Raw genomic sequence first — 12,597 nt, forward strand, 5'->3', positions numbered from 1 at the left:
GAGACCGCGTTTTTTGAGCCTTCCAATCCATTGTTTTCAATGTAGTCGCATGGACGCCGTGTTCAAAAGCATGAATGACACCATCATGGCTAATGATGAACAACCAATTGCAGCCGGCAATGCTTCACCTCTTTGTCACAACATCCTGTTGAAAGGGCCAACTGGTTAATGGAGCTACTGTGAGGGATTTACAGTGCTGGATATCAATTTATCTTTGTTTTGACTTTGTTTAGTTTAATCAGAGAGGCTTACTGCCAAATAACAGCAACGTCATCATCTTCATTGCAGTGTGAACGTTTTGGTTGCTTAGTAACGGCAACAGCGACAGAGCACAACCTCCCCAGCACTTTGGATGAAAAGATGAAAGCAGCACAGCCGGTGGTTTTGACACGTTTTAAGGCACAACAGTAAAGTTGCTAAATTAAATAATTTGAGTCAAGCATAAAATATCTCAACCTACAACTATTGTCTTTGTAAAGATAGAGGAGTAATGTCTATCTGATCAGAGCATGAAGTCTCTCTCCCTGTGTTACTGTTGTTACCAGAGCTTCTCCTTGCTTTCTTCACAGAGCCTACCGGCCACGTGCATGTGAGTGCATGTTGGTGCATGTGAGTGCATGTTGGTGCATGTGAGTGCATGTTGGTGCATGTGAGTGCGCCCCACTGGTTAGCTCACGGCCGCCGCTCTGCACTGCTCTCATTGGGCGGTTACAGCTGGTTAATGTCCCTACTGACAGCGTGGTCACGGAAGTGTAGCGTCACTCAATATCGATATTGGGTAACGCTTTTAAAAATAATTGTCCAAACACTGGAATCAGCCTTTTAAATCAATGGTCTGTCTTCTCCAGATCTACGTCCAGACACGTAACCCTGCCAACCTGAACATGCTGATGGTGAGGGATGAGTACCCTGATCGGCCCCTGACACTGGAGGGCGCACTGGGGAAGAAGAAGCACTACCAGCAGTTCCAGCCGGTGATCACACTGGCCAAAGGCTACACCATCCACTGGGACCAGGCAGCGCCCGCTGAGGTCATCATCTGGCTCATCAACTTCAACAAGTCAGTGGACATATGGGCCGCACCTGTGGCAGCACCCAGCACACACTCATGACAAACACCACCTTCACACTGAGCCCAGATAGTTTGATCAGGAGAAAATCATTTACTTTACCTATCATGGAAAGCACTCATAGGTTTATGGGCATAGAAGCGTATTGAAAAACTGATTAACATCATGTTATAACTTCAAGCGTTTATTGTTATAACAAGATATTGTCATGTTATAACAACGAAATGTTGTGCGGAGAACAGATACATCGAGGAACACGATTGGATTAAGGCAGGGGTGTCAAACTACGGCCCGCGGGCCAACTGCGGCCATTTTTAATTGGCCCGCTACAAATTCTAAAAACAGCGGGACGCTGTGTTGCGACAGCCAATCAGCGTTGAGCTTCTCCTCCTGTCACTCTGTCATCGATCAGCCAATCAGCGTTGAGCTTCTCCTCCTGTCACTCTGTCATCGGTCCGAGCTCCGTTCACAAAACAGGCATTTTAAAAGTGATTTCCTTCTCCTCCTGCAGAGAGAACTAACAAAACATGAATTCTGACTTTTTTTACAAACCACCATCATTATGTTGTTATTTCAGCGTCCCTTTTTGTACATTTATTGCAATTAAATCACAGTAAAATTGTTTATTTTCGGTTCATACGGCTCGAATAAATCCACAGATGATGTTATGAACTCAGACAAGACGGCGTTTAGTTTCCCAGGATATCTGGGACTGCCACAACAAGTATAAAGCAGAATTAGTATTTATTTATGGCATGGTTGATGGTGAAAATGGATTTGTTGACAGAGGTTTCCATGGAGATAAGCCCCACCCCCTCTCCAGGGCTGTGAAGGATCACCATCCTGAGTAAGAAGCAATCTCAGGCTGCTGTTTTGAGAATGAGCTGCCAACCATTTTTATAACAAAATAAATGAAAATCCATTAATGGAAAGTTGTGATGTAGGATGTTTTTTTCTTTAAGCATATTCAAATATCAAGCATAATTTACCTACATTTGATTGATTTTGACACTAGAAGTGAGGTGATATACCTCACCTCTAGTGAGTGGCCCAGCCTTTAGTATATTTTTCTATATGTGGCCCTCAGTGAAAAAAGTTTGGACACCCCTGGATTAAGGTCTACTCTATGCTTCAATTGACATTATGATGGCCGAGTGCCAGTTCACAGCCGGGTACACGGGTGCTCGAACTGGCACACTGGAGTGCACCTCCGTCCGAGAGCAACTTATCTCATTCAACTAGAACGTCACTTGTTATAACAAGTTAAATAGAATTTGTTATAACGTGGAAAATGTTATAATGTGATTCTGATCAGTTTGTCTTTTTTCTACAAAGTACATATGGTGCTTATCAGTCAAGATGTGCTCTGAGATCTAGAGAGGCTAAATCACAACTCACAGCACCGTGCTGAACCACAGTCACCTCAGTAGAAGAAAATAACTTGTGGGCACAGATAATAATTATAAAAGCTGTTTTATGCACCATATGTCACCTTATTTTTATTTTTATGGTCTACAAATGAATATATTGCCTGCCATAAATAATAACTTGTGGGCACACGATAGTAATTTGTGCATATTAAATCAATATCTTGTGCTCACAGTTATTGACTTACAGTATGTTCACAAAGTATAAGGTCCCTTGTAAACTGTAAGTTTAGAGCTTGTTTGCACAAATTATTATCCTGTTTGCAGTTGTTATTATCTTTTTTACACAAGTTAATAACATGTAGGCAAAAATGAATACCATTGTGCAAAATATAATACATTTTGCGTACAAGGTCTTGTGTGCAAAAGATCCAAATAAAAGTATCCTGTACTGGAATCTTTACTTATCTAACATGATGTGTTACATTGTGTCTAATGTGACAGGGATGAGTAAATGTGGAAGTAGAGTGCAGGGTTGTGAACTGTATTATGTCAATACATCTGTGGAGTATGCCCTTAAGGCGTGGAAGTGTTTGTTGAAGGTAGTTAGGGTTTGGCCGTATTATTATCAATAATCAGAAAGGTATTCTAGAGGATTCTGTGTCCAACATGTCTTTATGCCTGGCCTGATAGGACTTACTTGAAGGTGGGACAAAGTTTGAGGAGAAGTTCAAACTCTGCTTACTCTCACATCTCCACACACTAGGCCAATCATTGGTTTACTCTACAGAGTTTCATTTCCTGTGACTTATCCCTTCATGTGATGGTTGATTTGCTATCCAGTTCAACAAAGAATGTAGACAGAGAGAAGACATCAGGGTTAAACATAAGAACATGTTGTGAATGATGACATGGCGAGATTAATTGAGTTAAGAACACTGATCCCTCCTTGCATGCTTTCTGTAAATGACAGGGCAGCCCTGAGGTCACTCAGATAATCCATGCTGGGTGAAGTAAACTGATGGAGACCATCACTCCTGCTATTTACCAAGATACACCACAGAAATGGGGAGAGCCTCACTTTGTGCTCCTCCCTTCAAATGGTGTTAACAGGGTGGCCTTCAGCTATTTAAACTACATAAAAGCTGGTTGTCGTTTCAAGCTTGTTAGCTACTCCCCATGGCTGAGTCCACCCTGTCAGTATAGAGCCAGTAGATTTATGTCAATGGTGCATGACCAATGGCTCCATCTACAGTTCACAGAGGAATACAGCAAGTGAGGCAGTTTCTCTGCAGAAAGAGCTGAGACATTTTACTGGAATTAAGAAAACAGCTGGTGTGTGTCTTCTGATCATGGTTTAATGGGCCATTCTTTCTTGCTTTGTATAGTATGATCTATTAATGCAGCCAACTCCTGCTCGTTTGAATCTTTGATGAAGGATTTTGCATTCGACTTTTCATAGTCATTTGGGGCGGCTGTGGCACATGAGGGAGAGCGCTTGTCCCGTAACCACAAGGTTGGTGGTTCAAACCCCTCCGGCAACATGCAGAGGTGTCCTTGAGCAAGACACCTAACCCCAAGTTGCTCCCCGGGCGCTTCATTGCAGCCCACTGCTCCTCCGGGATGGGTTAAATGCAGAGAAATAATTTCCCCATTGTGGGACTAATAAAGGATTGATTGACATTATTGCAGCCCCAGGATTATTATTATTATTATTATTATTATTATACTTTTCTGTTTCTCTATTAATCCACTAAATGTACATATCATGTGATATTCACCTGATTAGATAAAGGTAGAAGTAATCATGTGTGTGCGGTCACTGTGGATGTGGAGGGCTTTATCTTTGAGATGAAAGCAGTACTGTGTTCGGGGGTGTTTCAGAAATGACTGGATCAACGTGGGCCTCTGCTACCCACAAGGCACCACCTTCACCGTCATCTCCGATATCCACAACCGCCTGACCAAGCAGACCCGCAAGACCGGCGTCTTCATGAGGACAGCGCAAAGGGACAAGATCAACCACTCCCACCTGGCCAGAGGATACTACTACTGGGAGGAGGACACTGGGTGAGACACACTCACACACACACGCTCACCTCATCTCACAAGCAAACTTTACTTCCAACACTACTATCACCACTCACAAAACAACAGTCAGTGTAAAAGCATGTAATATATTTGCCATACAACAAAGTCCAGTGGGTCTGAAAGCACAATCTGACAGTTTATCTAGGTCATCTAAAGCACCTCGTTTGGAGGTAAATGCCATAATAATCCCTCACTGCTCAGGAACACTGAGAACCCACAACGAAGTCCAGAAGGTCAAAGCAGGAAGAGGTTCTGTAAACTGTGACGGTCCTGGTTTGGCTAATCATTTGACCTTTCAACACCTCTTCCAAATAAGTTTGGCGTACCCTTCTGATCGTCTGCATGCTGATCTTCAGTGTTCTCAGGTTTCATTAATAAGCTCATTGACTTCATTTCAAATATTACTGAGGAATGATGGCTACAACTACACAAATAGACCCAGGTTGTACTAAAGTATATTGGCTTTATGTGTGATCATTAATAAAACCACACTTAATTCCAAGTTAGACTTTGATTTAGATTAAGACTTGATTTAGTCATCTAAGATTGACTTTTTTACGGTCAAAAGATTTCGACCAACATATATAATATAATGTAAAGAGGAAAGTAGAAATAAAAATAGGTATGGGGCGGCTGTGGCGTAGTGGAGAGCAAGGTAGTTCTCCAATCAGAGGGTCGGTGGGTCAATACCCGGCTTCGGCAGTCGATGTGTCCTTGGGCAAGACACTTAACCCCAAGTTGCTCCCGAAGGCTTGCCATCGGTGTGGACTGGATGTGAATGAATGTTAGTTAGAGTCTGATGGTGGCACCTTGATGGTAGCCTGTCATCAGTGTGTGAATGGGTGAATGATATGTAACATACTACTGACTGTAAGTCGCTTTGGATAAAAGCGTCTGCTAAATGACTGTAATGTAATGTATGATAGAGGGAGCAAAAAAGAGAATGACAAGAAGAAAGAGAACTAAAGTGAATTGTGGTATTGCATTCTCCAAAGGAAAAACCGGAGGCCTTATCTTGTAATAATGACTTCTGGAACTCAGAGTTGTGATGTACTTACATTATTACTAGAAAAGATCTCACAATAGGAGATAACAGGTGTTACACATTCTGTGACCCATTCAATTCTGTCCATTAATAGGAACTCAGCTGTGTTGCCACTGCAAACTTTACTTTATTGAATGCGTTACCAAATGGTATCAAAGTACTTAGAGAGACTGCATTAGAGATACATGACGTGCATACATGTCAGGGGGTCGCCCTAATGCTTCACCAGACTCAATACACAATGTGGGCCTACGAGTTTTCATGCATGCAGGCCAAGGCAATAAACCTCACGCTTTGGACACACATCACCAAGGCTAATATTGTAAACAATGAGGACCCACACAACTACACAACTACACAACCTCACACAACAATGCTTGCAACAGAATCCACACAGCTGACCACACCTCTCTCTCTAAGCCGACACACTCACATATGTGTGTCGCTGTACATCTGTCTTACCTGATGCACAGCAGGTCCATCACAATTCAGTCACAGCAAACATAGGCTGGGTATTCAATATAAGGCTCAGACCATACAGTGCTTCATCTGGCTCAGAAGGAAAAGGAAACAATATTTGTGAATAATGAATTTGAATTGATATTGAAGGACGGTTTAAAGGTTTTTCCGGATACTCCCCAAAATATTGCTGTTGAGGCTTTCATTTTGAATGTCCCCCCATCCGTGGTTGCTCGTAGTTACTTACATAAGATAAGATAGATAAGATAAGATAATCCTTTATTAGTCCCGCAGCGGGGAAATTTGCAGGCTTACAGCAGCATAGAGTTAAAGTGCACACAAGAGACATAGTAAAGAAAGACAAGATAAAAATGAAAAATAAAAAAAAAAATAAAAAACAAGTATTATAAATAAGCAATAAAAACAGTAGAAAAACACAATAACTGAAATATAATATTTACAGACAGAAAAAAAAACCTATTTTAACTATTATTGCACAGTGTTTTTATTGTCATGTGTCATGTGGTCTGCTGGGAGCAGAGCTGGTTGTGCAGCCTGACAGCAGCAGGAAGGAAGGACCTGCGGTACCTCTCCTTCACACACCGGGGGTGAAGCAGCCGGTGGCTGAAGGAGCTGCACAGAGCTGCCAGGGCGTCCTGCATGGGGTGGGAGGTGTTGTTCATCAGGGATGACAGCTTGGCCATCACCCTCCTGTCTCCCACCACCTCCACCGTATCCAGTGGACACCCCAGCACACTGCTGGCCTTCCTGACAAGCTTGTTCAGTCTCTTCTTGTCTGCTGCTGAGATGCTGCTGCTCCAGCAGACCACTGCATAAAAGATGGCTGATGCCACCACGGAGTTGAAAAAGGTCTTCAGGAGTGCTCCCTGCACTCCAAAGGACCTCAGTCTCCTCAGCAGATAGAGTCTGCTCTGACCCTTTTATAAAGTGCATTTGAATGATTAGTCCAGTCCAGTTTATTGTTCAAGTGAACACCCAGGTACTTATAAGATTGCACAATCTCAATGTCCTGTCCCTGGATGTAGATGATAAACACAGATGAGTCTGTATTTCTATTTTGAAGGCTTAGCTATACGTTCTCTTGGTGTTTTCAACAGCTGCCATTACTACGAGCAACCACGGATGTTGAAATGGTAAATGGACTGGACTTGTATAGCGTTTTTCTAGTCCTACGACCACTCAAAGCGCTTTAACACTACATATCATCATTCATGGATGTGACAGGTGTGACTATATACAATGTAATGTGTCCGTGAAGATATTAACACCAATGTAATGTTGCATACAGAGTAATGTAGTATTCTTTGGAAAGATGTAGCAGGTAACTATAACAGTAAAGGGGCCCGAGGTTCTGCTTGCTCCGCAGTTATTGTAGCAGGGGCGGTGCCAGGACAGGTCAAAAATGAGATACAGAAGTCAGAATTATGAGTTAATCACTCCATGTCTTTACCCTGGTGAATGCCATGCATTTCGGTCAGAAATGGAAGTAATAGATGAGCAGATTCAAAAGGTCCTATACTTCCTCAGCACTGCAACTTGTATGTGTGTATGATGTCTAAAGCTCTACTGTGTATTGCAGCCTGCTCTTCTTGAAGGTCAAGGCCCATAACGACAGGGAACAGTTTGCCTTCTGCTCTGTCAAGGGCTGTGAGAGGGTGAAGATCACAGCCGTCATCCCTAAAGGCAGTCTACCCAGCAACTGCATGGCCCAGGCCTACCCCAAACACGCTGAGCTGCCTGTTGTGGATGTACCCATGCCCAGAAAGATACCTAATGTCAGGCTGGTGAGAAAAGGGAGAGGGGGTGGAATACTTAAATGTATTTAAAAATGTTCAAACAAGACATTGTGCTCGTCATAGATGTTTTACAGGCAGTTGCAGTGGACCTGAACTGACCTGGCTTTACTCAGGCTATACTCAGGCTTTACTCAGGCTACACTAAGGATTTACTCAGACTACATTCAGGCTACACTCAGGCTCATACGATGTTAGCAAGTTGGAGATATCATCAGATATGTTCATTCTGAATAAATTTACTAGGTTAGTATTTTTTCACCAAGTGTGTTTTTCTTATCTCTGTATCTGCACACATCTTGTATTCATACGTGCACTCCCTATTACATTCCACCGTGATGAATGCCCTATTTGTCGTATCCTTATTTACGTCTTTTCTCTACATCCAGCCTAATTTTTGAATTTGTGTTAACTTTTACTGCTGCTGATCTAAATTTCCCCAAAGGCTAGCAGTCATTAGAAATATAATATATTTCTTATATTAAAATGGCATTTTGCAGCTGTGGTTCTTTAGTGTTACTTGTTTGGCTTTGTGATGTTGCTGAGTGAAAACTGACTTCAAATGGCTTCTGTGAAATACCAAATGTTGTGTATTATAACTTATTTGCTTGGTTACTCTCAGAACTCACCAGAACACTTCTTGGAGGTCAAACTGGAGTCCTACAACACTCGATTTTTCCACATCAAAGAAGACTTTGCTTTTACTGAGGTAAAACACAGCAAACTGTTTCCGCCCACTGTGTCTCTGTTCTAAGAGTAGTGGCTGGGAGTCAGCGATGCACTCAGCTGATATTAATAATATTCAGTTTGCTGCAGCTGAATGCAAGATAAGCCACGGACAGACACAGAGCTGCACACTTACTCACGGACGCACGCACACACATGATCCTACTGGCGGATTAATACCCTGTGTTAAGGATGAAGACACGGACGGTCCTGAGAGATTAAAAGCAAAAGGAGTTTTAAGAGCTATGTAAACTGTTTTCAATGCGTTTTCAAGAAACTGTAGAATAATTAATTCAAGGATAAGTTCGATGTGCACATAAGCATTGCATTATTATTTTTTTAAATACTGATGCTGGTTGCACAAAATGTTACTAGAAAATCTATTGTGTGAAATTGACTTGGTGTTGCACAACATCAACAAGTTAGAGGCTGCAGATAGAAAAGTCACTCAGTGCCTTCAGATGATCCCCGGTGTGAAGGAAAGGCCCTCAGTAATGTACTAAGAAGCACCAGAAACACAATCGTTGATGTTTACTTACATGTCTAAAAGAACCGTTTTCCAGCACCTGCAAGCTAGCAATATTTTCAAAAGACAGCCCAAACACCTCACAACACTTCCAATCGTAAATTGGCATTAAGATAATCTGCTTATTCATCAGGGTCAGTGCTACTCAGCCGTGTTCTGTGTCTCTGGAGGACCTTTGTCAAGTCTGAAAAATAACCCTGAAGATGTAACAGTTATGTCATCAGGTTATCTCAGCTTTGGCTTGTGGGCAACACATTTTTAAAAACTGGAAGGGTTTGAAAGATGCCATCAAGTTGCATTATGGGAAATGCAGGAGCCAGTCTGATTTCATGTGTGACTTTTACTAGAAAATAAAAGTCAGGGATTCTGCTGCTTCAAATTTTGACCATTGTTTTCAAATCTTTCTCTTGCAAGTCCCCTTTTTGTGAAAATGTAATACTTAAACTCTGAAGTAACCCTTTAACTGATATTTGTACAACTTTAAAAAAGACGAGTCTAGTTCTGTACCCCTAAGAGCCCAGCTGTTGGCTGGTTCTGAGCAGGGCTCCAGGTAAAAATGCAACTCTGTTCTCACTCCAAAATCGCCGATTACGATGCTTGGTCAGTGCCACTCAGTGTCTTATAGCGACGCACTGAAGCGTCCTTTAGTGTGTCTTTATGAGACACACCAGGCTTTCAACTGACTCCAATGTAAACCCATCCATGAAAAAACTTTCCCACAGGAAACCGCTGTTCATGGCCTGTGTAAGAATACGTTGATTTATATGATTTTGTTGCATCACCTCCATAGTTACATAACAAGCATATTTATTTTACATAACAAACATCGTTAATTTAACCCCAACCCTTATCTTTTTCTAATCCTTAACAAGTAGTTTTGTTGTAAACACTAAGTAACGCGCCTTTGGAAGTTTATTTTGAAAGGAGAAAGCGGTACTGACCAAACTGACACTTTGTCCCTGACGTGCAAAACTGATGCTAGAGGGGCCCATAGAGCATCATTTGAATCGTGGGGCCATTGTAGTGTATTTTGATTTTTTTGAGTTTGTTTTAAAAGTGTTACAGAAAGCTATTCCTATATATTTGTCTGACATGTTATGTATGACCTGTGTTATTTGATATCAGTTCTGCTAAATCACTGACATTATTGCAGTGCTGTCATTTAATAGATACCAGAACTGTAGTGTGATTTGCTGGCCATTTTGTGACAGGTGAACAGCAGGAAGTTGTACCAGCCAGAAGATGGGGTGCAACTGACAGTTATTGATGGACATGATGGGAAGGTGGTAGAGAACAAAGGCTTCAGGAACTCCATCTTACAGGGCATCCCGGCACAGATAGACAACTACGTCACTGGACTGAGAGATGGGTAAAAGCTCCTCCTTGACTGTCCAACTACACTAAAAGTCCTTCAACAGTTTGTACTACAACTCTGTTTAAGTTTCTTCATTTGTTTCCTTTTTTTGTTTGTTTTTGGATGATGCATGGGGCATCCAAAGAAACTGAATAAAATTGCCACAAGGTTATTTTACACTGAACCAAATGCGGCCATGATCATTTGAAGTCACTTTTATGACAAATAGTCTCAGGCCAGTATAACACACAACTTTAAGACACATGCTGCTTCTATCAGGTAAATGTCAATAGTAAAATAAAGAGCTGTCTCTCATTGTCTCTTTAGTTCAATCGTCCTCCTTACATCTAAGGGCCGTCTGGTTACCAGAGGAAGCTGGACTAAAGTCTTGGAAAGACTTGGAGCAGACAAAAGTATCAAATTGAAAGGTAACTACCTGTATATTTACCTATTGATTGAGCTTCATTCATAACGTTTGCATTCAAATTCTAAATCAAAATTTGAATGCTGCACATGTTGTTTGTTTATTTGCATGTATATTAATTGTGGCAAATATTTAGTTTTTCTGCACAGTTGCAGATAAAGATCAAATTACAGCAATATTATTAGTATTATACTATGAATTAAATTAGATTCCACTGGCAGAAAAAGGATAAGCCTAACAAAAATATCAAAGGCTTTATGGTTTAAATATAAGATACATTTATTTTAAATGCAAAATGATCCAACTGAAAAATCCAGCCCAGTGTTGCCAAATCTTTTCCAATGAAAATTGCTAGCAGCACTAGCTCCAAAAGTTACCAAATATTGCTAGAACGGGGCCAAGTGGTAACACTGACAGTCCGTCCCTGCAGGCCTCCCTCCAAAGCCACTCCCCCAAAATTAGCATTATGAATGTAAACAACCAACATGTCTCTAGTTAGTACTCACAGCTGTAAAGATAGTTGCTTGTGTAAGACTCCGGTGAGTAGTAGTGAGTGCACAGGCAGAAATTGCACAGACAGACAGACAGACAGACAGACAGACAGACAGACAGACAGGTAGGTAGACAGGCAGGTAGCCTCCTTTGACATCCTGGATTCACACGATATTTTGAATCTTCTGTCTGCCTCGCTCAGAAAGTACTTTCTTGTTCTTCCCAAAATTTGATTATTATTATCCTTATATCGAATCAGAAATACTTTCTTGTTCTTATTTATATATATATATATATATATATATGCAGTGAGCCAGTTAGTGACGGTGTGGGTTCCATGGTAACGTAGCGCCGACATCTTGATGCAGTAGCGGGGAGGGGCGGGGCTTAGCCAAGGGTCAATTGCAGCCCCTTGATTCCAGTGTGCAGAACCACAGGCTAGTTCAGAATTGAAGCAGGCCCCCTTCTGCTGTTCAAAAGTAAATGTGAGGCAGGGCATTGCTGATAAACACCCTGGTGCTCTGATGATGTCACTGACTTTGATGTAATTTGGCCTTCTGCAGATAAGCTGGCATTTGTGGGCTTCAAGGGCTCCTTCCACCCTGACTGGATCCATATGGAGGTGGACGCCAATCGAGCCAAGATCCATCAGGTCTTGCCCATCCCTGTGGTCCACAAGATGAAGCTATGAAAGGCAGGCAGAGTGGGGAGGACAGCAAAGAGACTATGAAGCCCCCAGATACTAACATTCGTTGCCAATCCCCCAAAACAATGCACAGACACGCACTTACACATGCACATACACACTGCCAGCACCGCAGGCAGTTGCTCCATGCCATTGTAAAGGATCAGTGGTGTTTTTTCTAGATTTGGCAATGAGAAAGAATTATGTGATTTGGTGTGTCGAAAAGGGGAAGACCCTCTCCCAGAGCCAGCACTGCCCCCCATGAATTGTATCTGTGTTAGCAAGCCCATCAATTGAGGACTTTACGGGCTATATTTGAGGTCATTATCTCTGAGGCAACAGTGGCTCCGAACAGCCATGGGTGTTTGCAGAAACCTGGTTGTCTCCACAGACATCAATAGACATAACTGATTTCTGACTGAACACTATCATTGTGTCACTGACATAATTGTTTACATAACGTTAGCTTGTCACCTAAAGTAACCATTGGATTTGGTCAGATAACCAAACATGAAAACCTCAGTTTCTTGCTTCAGCTAACATG

General features: G+C 41.9%; 1 protein-coding gene across 1 annotated transcript; it reads left to right on the forward strand.

Moving 5' to 3' along the window:
* Positions 1-848: 848 nt before the first annotated feature.
* Positions 849-12,236, forward strand: LOC129115543 (cell migration-inducing and hyaluronan-binding protein-like; the record flags this gene model as incomplete). The annotated part of the gene is made up of 7 exons (XM_054626953.1): positions 849-1,060; positions 4,322-4,507; positions 7,633-7,837; positions 8,469-8,555; positions 10,310-10,467; positions 10,780-10,880; positions 11,932-12,236. Coding segments are annotated over 7 exons (1,077 nt in total), but the record flags the coding sequence as incomplete, so codon positions are not given.
* Between the last annotated feature and the right edge of the window lie 361 nt (positions 12,237-12,597).

This window comes from Anoplopoma fimbria, unplaced genomic scaffold (genome assembly GCF_027596085.1).
Source record: "Anoplopoma fimbria isolate UVic2021 breed Golden Eagle Sablefish unplaced genomic scaffold, Afim_UVic_2022 Un_contig_7531_pilon_pilon, whole genome shotgun sequence".
Classification (NCBI taxonomy): domain Eukaryota; kingdom Metazoa; phylum Chordata; class Actinopteri; order Perciformes; family Anoplopomatidae; genus Anoplopoma; species Anoplopoma fimbria.